The following is a 10,085-nucleotide window of genomic DNA, read 5'->3' on the forward strand; positions in this document are numbered from 1 at the left end:
GAGAGAGAAAGAGAGAGAGAGAGAGAGAGAGAGAGAGAGAGAGAGAGAGAGAGAGAGAGAGAGAGAGAGAGAGAGAGAGAGAGAGAGAGAGAGAGAGAGAGAGAGAGAGAGAGAGAGAGAGAGAGAGAGAGAGAGAGAGTTTGTTACTTGGATGCGCGCGCGCGCTTCGCGCTCTCTCTCTCTCGGGACTCTGACACGAGACGTCGACGTCACAACACAGATTCTCGCGCTCTCCAGGACTCCACCAGACAAACACACAAACCAGAAAAGCACACCCCACGCCACAACGTGCTCGCGACCGACCCTGCCAGTGCTCCGATCCCCTCGCCCTCACGCCGGCGCTCGCCGCCACCTCTCCCAGTGCCGCGCCGCGAAGACGGTCAGCGCGAGGGTGGGCGGGAAGCGGACGGGCGACGCGGCCTTGTGAAGGAGGTACGCGAGGCCAAAGGTGCCGAGCCGCTCGTACTTGCTGGCGAGAGTGATGCCGACCGCGCTGAAGAGGGCGGCCACGTTGATGCCCGCCGAGACGAGCGCGTAGAAGAGGGAGATGGACACGAGCGACAGCGAGACGGAGCACGCGAGGTACGCGCCGCCGTACCGACGCACCGCATCTGAGATGCTCGGCTTGCTCACGCCGCGCCACCACGGCTGCTGGAGGGCCGGTGGATGCTCGACCACGGCGGCTTCACCCGGGCTCGATCGTGGCGGCAACTCGATCACGCCGCCGGTCGGCACGATCACGGCGGCGGTTGGCTCGATCACGGCGGCGGATGGATCGATCACGGCGGCGGCGGCCGGCACGACAACGGCGGCGGACTCGGTTATCACGCCGCCGGTCGGCACGACGGCGCCCGGTTCTGCGGTATCTAGCTCCGGTGCGACCTGCGTGGCGCCTGAGATCATGATAGCCTGTTGATTGACGTTCAGGCGTAGCACGGGGCTCGCTCCGAACTGGCGCGGCCTCACCACGCATGGGGCGAGAGCCAGCATGAGTCCTAATGAGCTTGAGTGAGAGAGGGTGACTGACTGTTGCTGATTCGAAGGTTTTCCTTTCCGGGCAACCGACAAATTGCTAAAAATCTCTCTCTCGGCAACCGAACGGCTGACGACTGCACTCCAAGTGCTCTATTGCAATAAGTGCTAGTTAATGTCCCCCTATGGGCGTGTCCACGTTGGAGCCAGGTGTGGTGTCTGGTGTGGACGCGAGAATAGCTCCGCTGTTCATGGAGGCAACCGATGCGAGCTGGTGTGTGTCGAGTGTCGTCGGTGGTTTGGGAGAGAGAGAGAGAGAGAGAGATACAAGAATACTCACGCTCATACTCTGCTCGTCCTGAATTCACACACACTGTGTTCACACGTGTTTCCCCCCCCACCACACACACACACACACACACACACACGGACGTACGCATACGAACCGCATTATGACACAGATTCGAGACACTCGATCTCGAACTGGGGTCTCGAGGTTCGATCGAGTGGACGCCATCGGTTATAACCGACCAAGTTTGGTCATAGTTGACCACTCGGGCACCAAACTTGGAAATGCGGCGTCGAAGGAGATATGTTGAGATAGAGATCGTGTCTCGTCTAAGGAAGTGTGTGGGGGGAATTGACCACTCGGGCAAAATCGGCCGAGCCACAAGCGGAGTGGCGGCTGGCCGATTTAAGTGGGGGGACTTTTTGTATTTCTTTCTTTAATGGTGTGAGAAGTAAAAACCCGTTCAGAGCATCCGAGTGAAGAGACGCTACATGAGTGGGGGCCTCGAGCTTCCCGGCGGCCCGGGGTCAAGGGCCGCGCGGGAGGAGGAGGCACGCTTACCCATCACCAGGGCCACCCCGGGGGTTCACCAGGGGGTAGAGGCGGAAGCGGCGAGTGAAGCCCCTTCCCGCCGAGGGCCCGCACCCAAGGGCGCAGAGGCGGAGGCGGCATGGGAAGCTGCCGCGAGCCGCCTTGCCCCCTCGGGCGTCAGCGGCGCGCTTGCGCCAAGGCTGAACTACATGGCCACGTGGGACGCGAGTTCTCACACGTACCACCTCTTCCCCTCGGGCCCATTCCCCGACATAGAGGATAACGCAGAGCTCTGCGAGCTACTATTGCTCGCCAACCGCATGGGCTTCTCGGTCCATGCACATCGACCTGCAAACCCACGAGCACGCTAACTGTATATGGGGACAGGCGATGACGAAAGCGCACACCTAGTGCACACCACCATGCTTTTGGGCGCGCCCTGCAACGCGCCCGTCGCGCAAAAAGGATCGACCGTCGAGCTGTTCATCGACTCGTGTGGCGGGGACAACGTATTCAACTCCCACGAATTTGTGGTGCAACCCGAATTGCACCGCCCCACGCAAGTCCGAATGAAGACTGGTGTTGGGACCTCGGAGTGCGCCAAGTCGTACGGCCCCTTCGAATTCGAAGTCCAAACCGATCAAGGTTACTGGGTGAAAGTCCGCCGACTTGGCTACTACGTGCCCGACTTCGGCGCCAACATCCTGTCGCTGTTTCGCGACAGGCGACTCCAGGGATCCACAATCACCACCGGCACCAAGAATGGCCGCCCCATCGACACTCTTCGCATCGATGGTGTTAGCGTCCCCTTGGACACGTCGAGGGACATCTCCAGGATACTGATCCGCCCTGGACGCGACATGAGATCCGGATCGGCTTCAACCCCGATCACGAGCCCAATAATGCCTATACAACAGCTATCCACTGCGCCTACCCTGCCATACGCGGCCCAGCTGTGGCACAGACGCTATGGGCATATCCCCGCGTCGACAATGCTCATGCTGCCCGCCCTCACGACAAGGAGATATGTTGAGATAGAGATCGTGTCTCGTCTAAGGAAGTGTGTGGGGGGAATTGACCACTCGGGCAAAATCGGCCGAGCCACAAGCGGAGTGGCGGCTGGCCGATTTAAGTGGGGGGACTTTTTGTATTTCTTTCTTTAATGGTGTGAGAAGTAAAAACCCGTTCAGAGCATCCGAGTGAAGAGACGCTACATGAGTGGGGGCCTCGAGCTTCCCGGCGGCCCGGGGTCAAGGGCCGCGCGGGAGGAGGAGGCACGCTTACCCATCACCAGGGCCACCCCGGGGGTTCACCAGGGGGTAGAGGCGGAAGCGGCGAGTGAAGCCCCTTCCCGCCGAGGGCCCGCACCCAAGGGCGCAGAGGCGGAGGCGGCATGGGAAGCTGCCGCGAGCCGCCTTGCCCCCTCGGGCGTCAGCGGCGCGCTTGCGCCCCCGCAGGTGTCTTTCGCGGGGGACCGAGCCAAGCGCCAGAAAGTGGAGACTTCCGGGAACCTTCTCTTATCAGAGACCTCGGGAGGGCAGCATGGCTTCACAGTGTACGCTGACGGCCCGCACCGGCAGGGAGGCGGCGCTGACCGCCTCCCCCGCCTGGAGATCGTGCAGATACTCACCCACCCCAAGAAGACCCCACACACACCTCTATTCCCTTCACTACGTGCCTCCCCGTGTTTGTAGCCCGGCGTTTGTGCCCCGTTTGTGCCGAGTAATACATTTTCATATTCCTCCCTTGCTCTCTGGGGCCAGCGAAAGATTATACACACGAAAAGAAATTCCCCGTCCCCATCTCGGCGCATTGCGCAGCGCGCGCTGTCGAGCGCCGTTTGGTTGGCTTGCCTCTCACCCTCCCCGCTCTCATGCCCGAGTCCACCAGCGGTCCGAGCCCGCACACCACCGTGGTGGTGCACCCGATCGTGCTGCTCGCTGCCGTTGACCACTACAACCGCGTCGCAAAAAACACAAAACGGCGCGTGGTCGGCATGCTGCTCGGCGAGACGCACAAGGGGGTGACAGACGTCACGAACAGCTATGCGGTGCCCTTTGAGGAGGACGAGCGCGACCCAAACATCTGGCGCGCGCCGTCGACCTCGCCGCCGCGTCAAACCACCGCAGCCCTGAGGCCCGCTCGCGCGCCCGCCCGCAGGTTCCTTGACCACTCCTTCCACGAGGCGATGTTTGCGATGCTGAAGAAGGTCAACGCGCGCGAGAAGCTCGTCGGCTGGTACTCGACTGGGCCCAAGATCAGGCCCGGCGATCTCAAGATTGACCAGCTCGTCCGGCGGTACTGCCAGGTCCGAGACCCCTCCGAGAGAGAGACACCTCCAAGACACGCACCTCGGCAGGGCTACCCCCGTGCACACGCGTCTCCCCTCCTCCGTGCGCCACATACTCTCGGCCCTCTCCTCCTCGAGCCCCCGCGGCTTCTGCCCCAGCTCACCACGGCCCTCTCCTCCCCCGCCCTCCCACTCCCTACCCGCGCCCACTGCTCCCCGCTCCCTCCCGCTCACTGCTCCCTCCCCCTCCTTCTCCCTCCCCTCCCCCGCCAGCACCCGGTCCTCGTCATCGTCGACGTCAAGCCAAAGGAGCTCGGCATCCCCACCGAGGCCTACCACGGCGTCGAGGAGATCCTCGAGGGCGCGACCCGCGGCTGGAGGACCAAAGGACCCCGTGCCAACCACCCCCTCCAGCCCTCGGCGCACCCCCTCGCGTAGGCAAGCAGCAGCAGTGGACCTTCCAGCACGTGCCGTGCGAGATCGGGGCCACCGAGTCGGAAGAGGTGCCTCCCACCACCACACCACCACCACCTCACCGCAACCACCTCACCGCAGCACCACCGACGCCGCCACCGCTGCCACCCCCTGCCCCTGCCGCCGCCGCCGCCTCCCCGCCCGCGCGCCTCGTTCGAGGACACGCCCCCGCAGCGATAAGGAGAGGGTGGGTGTGTTGGGGGAGGGGGGGGGGGGGTGCGGGAGGGAACGGAAGGGGGGGGCGGGTGCTCGAGAGGGCAGCTCTTGCGCAGAGGACCGCCTCGGAGCCTGCTCGGGACCTGCTCTGAGCCTGCCGGGGCCGCACTGCTGGGGCCGTACTCCGCGTGTCGCACGGCACCTCGCAGGTGGGTGTGGAGCACCTGCTGCGCGACGTCAAGGACACCACAATCTCGACGCTCGCCAACCAGGTCACCCCAAGACCCGGACCCTCACCCCGACTCTACCCCTCACCCCGACTCTACCCCTCACCCCGACTCTACCCCTGACCCCGACTCTACCCCTGACCCCGGCCCTGACCCCTACCCCTGACCCTGACCCCGACCCCGACCCTCGCCACTGCGTGCCAGGTCGCTCAGAAGCTTGGCTCGCTCAAGGGCCTCGCGGTGAGAGACAGCCCGGAGATGCAGCCGAGATGCGGCCGAGATGCAGCCGAGATGCAGCCGAGAGGCGGCCGAGAGAAGACCGCACAGAGGCTCGCGAGGCAGCCCTCGGCCCTCGGCGCTGCTGCCTGGCTCGGCGGAGCGCGGCTTGCAGTCCGGTGGCCCTTGGTCTGGCGCTGAGGCTCCGGGCGGGCTTCGAGTGTCGTGGCGTCCCCTTCTCGCCTCGCAGGCGCGGCTGAGCGAGGTGGACGGCTACCTGCAGAACGTGCTCTCTGGCCGGCTGCCCGTCAACCACCGCATCATCTACCAGCTGCAGGACAGCCCGGACCCCGGCGCTGACACTGACCCACCGCTGACACTGACCCTAGCCCACCGCATCCTCTACCAGCTGCAGGACGTCCACCACCCCGCTGCTGAGAGCCTGGGCTGCTCCTTCACATGAGGGGGTGGACTCGTCAGGACGTCTTCAACCTGCTGCCCAACCTGAACGTGCAGGAGCTCGTGCAGGCGTTCGCCATCAAGACCAACGACATGTGCGCACCGCACCGGTAGATGCGGCCATGCGACCTCCTCCGGTCTCCCCAGAACACCGGTGGCCACACGCACTGCTGCTCTCTGCCGTGGCATTCCCTGCTCGGCGTCGCAGCCACCTCGGAGTGCGCCGCACGGCCCTGCTGCACGGCCCTGCATTCTCAGCCCGACCGCGGCGTCGACACGCCCCAGGTCTCTGGCCATCTACCTCGCGGCGGTGATCCGCGCGGTGGTGGCGCTGCACCACCTGATCGACAACAAGCTGACCAACAAGGAGAAGGAGTCCGCCGCCGACAAGGAGAAGGAGAAGGAGGAGAAGAAGGAGGAGAAGGACAAGGACGAAAAGCCCGCCGACGAGAAGCCCGACGATACAAAGAAAGGAGCGAAGTGATGTGAGCCGGGGAGGAGGAGCAGGTGTCGTCGAGGCTAGCGCTCTCTGGTCAGTTTATTACAGTACCGGACGTGAGAGAAACAAGCTTTTCTCGCCGGGCCATGCCGCGCCGTAATTCTTTTGCAGCTCGTTGTAAAATTCTTTTGACACACTACTCACTACCGTGTAAGAAACGTGTCTCGTTGTGCCTGCAGTGCTCGAACGTTATTCGTTATAGATATAGCTTACTGCTCGCCCTGGTAGCCGTCGTATTCGACCTCGTGCACGAGCCGGCCGTCCACGTCCTCCTCTCGCCCCGCGATGGTGGCCGGCCACCACAAGCCTTGCTCGCCCAGGATCTCGACGTGCGTTCCCGTCTCCACGATGGTGATTGGTGTGCCCCGCCTGCTTCGCCGTCTCGTCCACCCGCAGCCGCTCCCGCCGCTCCCTCTGGCCCTCCCTCGCCGTCGGAAGGGCGTAGTTCGGGCCGCTCTCCTCCACTTTTTGATTAGTGCAGGCCTAGGGTTTGATTAGCCAAAAACTCTCATACCGGTAAAGTTAGAGCACTGCGTACGTGTGTCCACACCTGAGCTGGTCAAAAAAGCGGCTAGCGGGCCCGCACATGGTGCATGCCCGTCGTCACGAACCGACGACCGAACTGGCACGTGGCAGAGGAGCAGCCCTGGCTCAGTGCGTCAGTCTCAGTGCGGACACGTGCCATGACCCGACGCTGGAGACTTGAGTCGTGACAGCTTGACACCACTCACCACACACCAGGAGCCACTACACCAGTCGAATGAGAGCGGCTTGTGCTGGTCACCCTCGCCTGTGCGTCGCCCCCATCAACACCGTGCGCAGCACCCCTCCCTGCACGGGTCAATAGCTCGCATCACCGCTCGCTGCTCCTCGTCGCCGCCTAATCCAACTCCATCACCGTCACCCGCAAAGCCCAAGCGCGCCGCCAAGCGCGCCGCCAGCAGCGACGCGGCCATCGGTCCCTCCATCACACCCGATGGCCCAAAGCCGCATGCCATCCACAGATTTGGGAGGCCGAGCGGAGCGAGCTCGCCGACAATGGGTTTGCCGTCGGCGGAGAAGGGCATCAGTCCTGCCCACGCGCCGGCCTCGTCGCTCGCGGCCCGGAGCGTTCCTCGAACCAAGTCGTAGATTGCCGCGGGAAAGAGCTCGGTCGCGTGCGCCCAAACCGCCCGCTCCGTCTCCTCCGGCACCGAGTAGTCGTCGTCTCGCACCCCCGGGATGCGATCGCCCCCGAAGACCAGCTGGTGCTCGTCTGAGGGACCGCACTGCTTTGCGTAGAGCTTGCGCACGAGACGGTGCGTCCCATCTTGGCCGTGCGTGCATTTTGCTGGCGTGGCCAGTAGGTCGTTGCGCCCATCTCCCACCTCGGTGAAGTGTCGCCTCGAGCTGCATTCGTAGATCACCTTGCGCAGCGTGCTCGGGGGCGCCGGGCTGGTGCAGATGACTCCCTTGACGGGCACCACCGGCAGCCGCACGCCCGCAGTGGCGGCGAGCGGCGCCGACCACGCTCCGGCCGCCAAGACGACGTGCGCCGCCGCAAAGCGCTGCCCCCCACTCGTGCAAACCACCCAAGCAGACCCGTCCTGCGAGCGGTCTATCGACAGCGCCTCCTCGCCCTCGATGACTCGGCCACCGGCGCTCTCCGCTTGATCCGCGATTGCGCGCGTCGCCAGCGCCGGCTGGACGCTGCCGGAGAGCGGCGTGTGGATCGCAGCCAGCGCCGAGCCACCTGCCAGCGCCGGCTCCAGCATGATGAGGTCGACGCCCTCGACCCACTCGACAGCCAGCCCCTTCCGCTTGCCGGCCTCACAGTCTTGGCGCAGCCAACAGACGTCCTCAGGCGTGACGGCCAGCTCGAGCGCGCCGCAGCGGTTGTACTCGCAAGCCTCGCCCAGCGATCGCAGCAGCTCAGAGCTGCCTGCTCGCAGGTAGGTCGCGGCGTCGCGCTCGGTAACCAGACGCGGCATGCCGGCCGACCACAGCGTGCCAGCGCTGAGTCCGCTCGCCTCGCTTCCGCAGCTGCTGCGCTCGAGCAGCACAACTTCTGCGCCGCGTCGGGCGAGGTCCCGGGCCACCACGGCTCCAACAATGCCGCCTCCGACGACAATGCAGTCAGCAGCCTCTGCCCTCCCACCGCCTTTGACTGGCTGGACGGCATCGGTTGCACTCCCGGCTTTCTCCTGAGCGGCAGGCTGCGACGGCCACCGACCGAACGCACACCCGACACAGCAGGCCGCGCCACCCGCAACTCGGCGCCGGAGGTACATCGGGTTGCGGGCGGAGGGGGAGGCGGTCCCGGCGGTCAAGCAGCGAGGGTGGGGGCCGCCCGTCGAAGCAACAAGCGAAAGGACGCGCGCAAAGTACTTGGCGATTTCACAGGCCTGTTATTTAAGAAGAAAATACTATGATTGTGCGCTGGTCTATGAGAGGTTGAGGTGCGAGCCCTGGAGGCCCTGGGGATGCGGGGAGACTACCCGTGGGCCTAGAGGGCCCGCGCGCAGGGGGATCGGACATTGAGACCGGTCATGAATGAGATTTTTAGCAATACCTTGTTTGTTTTGAATGAATGAGTGAGTGCGCGACACGCACGCATGTTGCGAGCAGCGTTAACCGTTATTGATGTTCTGCGCGTCGCCACAGACGGCGGCGCGCGAGAGCTGTTGCGAGAGTGGTGCTGGGCGAAGCCTCGGGCGCTGCCGCGGGCGCTCGGGCTCGACCTCTTTGGCGAACTTGAATATGATTCTCTTGGTTGCACGAACGCTATCCATCCTCACCGTGGTCTGCCTCGCTCGCCGCGCCAAGCGGCCCGCGGTTCGCCCGGCCGGCGGCCAAGGGCGGGGGCCACCCGCGCTCGCGCAGCAAATTACATAGGTCATAGCCGATCTGGATCCAATAAATAAAACGGACACGCCAAGTGCCAAACGTCAAACGAGGGGTGGGAGAAGGACAGGGTCCCACCTGCACGAGCAGGAACCAGGATGCATCTTGGAAGGACGATCAGGGACACAGGGGAACGGGAGCGCTGCAGGCCCAGCGCATGTCAGTCGCGCTGCAGCTCGCGGCGGCGGATGAGATTGCGACCGAGCTCAGGCTCGCCGCGGCGTCGGAGGACGCCACCGTCGCCTAGACTCCCTTGCGTCACTACGTGCCTCCCCGTCTTTGGGGCACAAACGGACAAAGCGCATCGGACACATGGCTGGGCAGCACGGCGATTTCTTCCTCCACACGTCCCGTATGATACGCGCTGGTGTTCGGCCCACTGTGCTCTTGCGATTGGTGAGTGGTGCGTAACCCCGAGGATACCTCTGGGCCATGCCTGTGCTGATCAACCTCATCGACAGTAGTGACGAAAGCGATGAGGATGAGGTGCCAGCGGCAGCCCAGCAGCCACCGCCGCTCGCAGCAGCCCAGCAGCCGCCGCCGCCCGCAGCAGCCCAGCAGCCGTCGCAGCCCGCAGCAGCTCAGCAGCCAGCGGCGCCCGCAGCAGCCCCACAGCCAGTGCCTCCAGCGGCAGCGCAGGCACCACAGCTGGCGGGGCCGTCGTCGGCACGCCCGGCGCCTGCATTGCGCACGCAGCCGTCGCAGGGCGCTGCGGCAAGCAGTAGCAGCAGGATGGAGAGCGCCGGCTTGATGAGGCTCGTCGCGGCCAGCGCGCGGCCCGATGCCGAGGGGCGTGGCGCCGCTGGCCAGCACGGTCGGCGGGACGAGCCTGGAGGAGGCGGCAGGGAGGCGAGGCTCGGCAGGGACGCGCGGCGGCCTGTCGCTGACGCCATCCTCTTCCTCCCCAAGCTGCCTGACTCGGTGGACAGGGACGCGCTGCGGCGCCTCTTCTCGGTGCGCCGCCCCGCGCGCGATCCCGCCTCCCACCGGCGCTCACTCCTCTGCCCTCCGTTTCGCGACGCGGCTTTCAGGCGTTTGGGACGGTCGTGGACGTCAGCCGCTCGCGCCGGAGCGGCACAGTCTGCTTCC

The 10,085-nt window shown here is 64.9% G+C and overlaps 3 protein-coding genes across 3 annotated transcripts; 1 reads left to right on the forward strand and 2 right to left on the reverse strand.

Moving 5' to 3' along the window:
- Positions 1-330: 330 nt before the first annotated feature.
- EMIHUDRAFT_246441 (hypothetical protein) lies at positions 331-990 on the reverse strand (the record flags this gene model as incomplete). Its single annotated transcript, XM_005766387.1, has 1 exon — positions 331-990. One exon carries the CDS (start codon positions 988-990, stop codon positions 331-333), a length of 660 nt encoding a protein of 219 aa, XP_005766444.1.
- Positions 991-3,599: 2,609 nt separating this feature from the next.
- On the forward strand, positions 3,600-6,246 carry EMIHUDRAFT_414266 (hypothetical protein). Its single transcript, XM_005766388.1, has 9 exons — positions 3,600-3,880; positions 3,953-4,100; positions 4,356-4,443; positions 4,521-4,585; positions 4,922-4,984; positions 5,144-5,179; positions 5,406-5,492; positions 5,636-5,709; positions 5,900-6,246. The coding sequence occupies exons 1-9, from the start codon at positions 3,666-3,668 to the stop codon at positions 6,096-6,098; spliced, it is 975 nt and encodes a 324-aa protein (XP_005766445.1). The 5' UTR covers positions 3,600-3,665; the 3' UTR covers positions 6,099-6,246.
- A 673-nt stretch (positions 6,247-6,919) lies between these two features.
- EMIHUDRAFT_246446 (hypothetical protein) lies at positions 6,920-8,383 on the reverse strand (the record flags this gene model as incomplete). Its single annotated transcript, XM_005766389.1, has 1 exon — positions 6,920-8,383. One exon carries the CDS (start codon positions 8,381-8,383, stop codon positions 6,920-6,922), a length of 1,464 nt encoding a protein of 487 aa, XP_005766446.1.
- Positions 8,384-10,085: the final 1,702 nt, after the last annotated feature.

Source organism: Emiliania huxleyi (assembly GCF_000372725.1).
Source record: "Emiliania huxleyi CCMP1516 unplaced genomic scaffold EMIHUscaffold_510, whole genome shotgun sequence".
In the NCBI taxonomy this organism is placed as follows: Eukaryota; Haptophyta; order Isochrysidales; family Noelaerhabdaceae; genus Emiliania; species Emiliania huxleyi.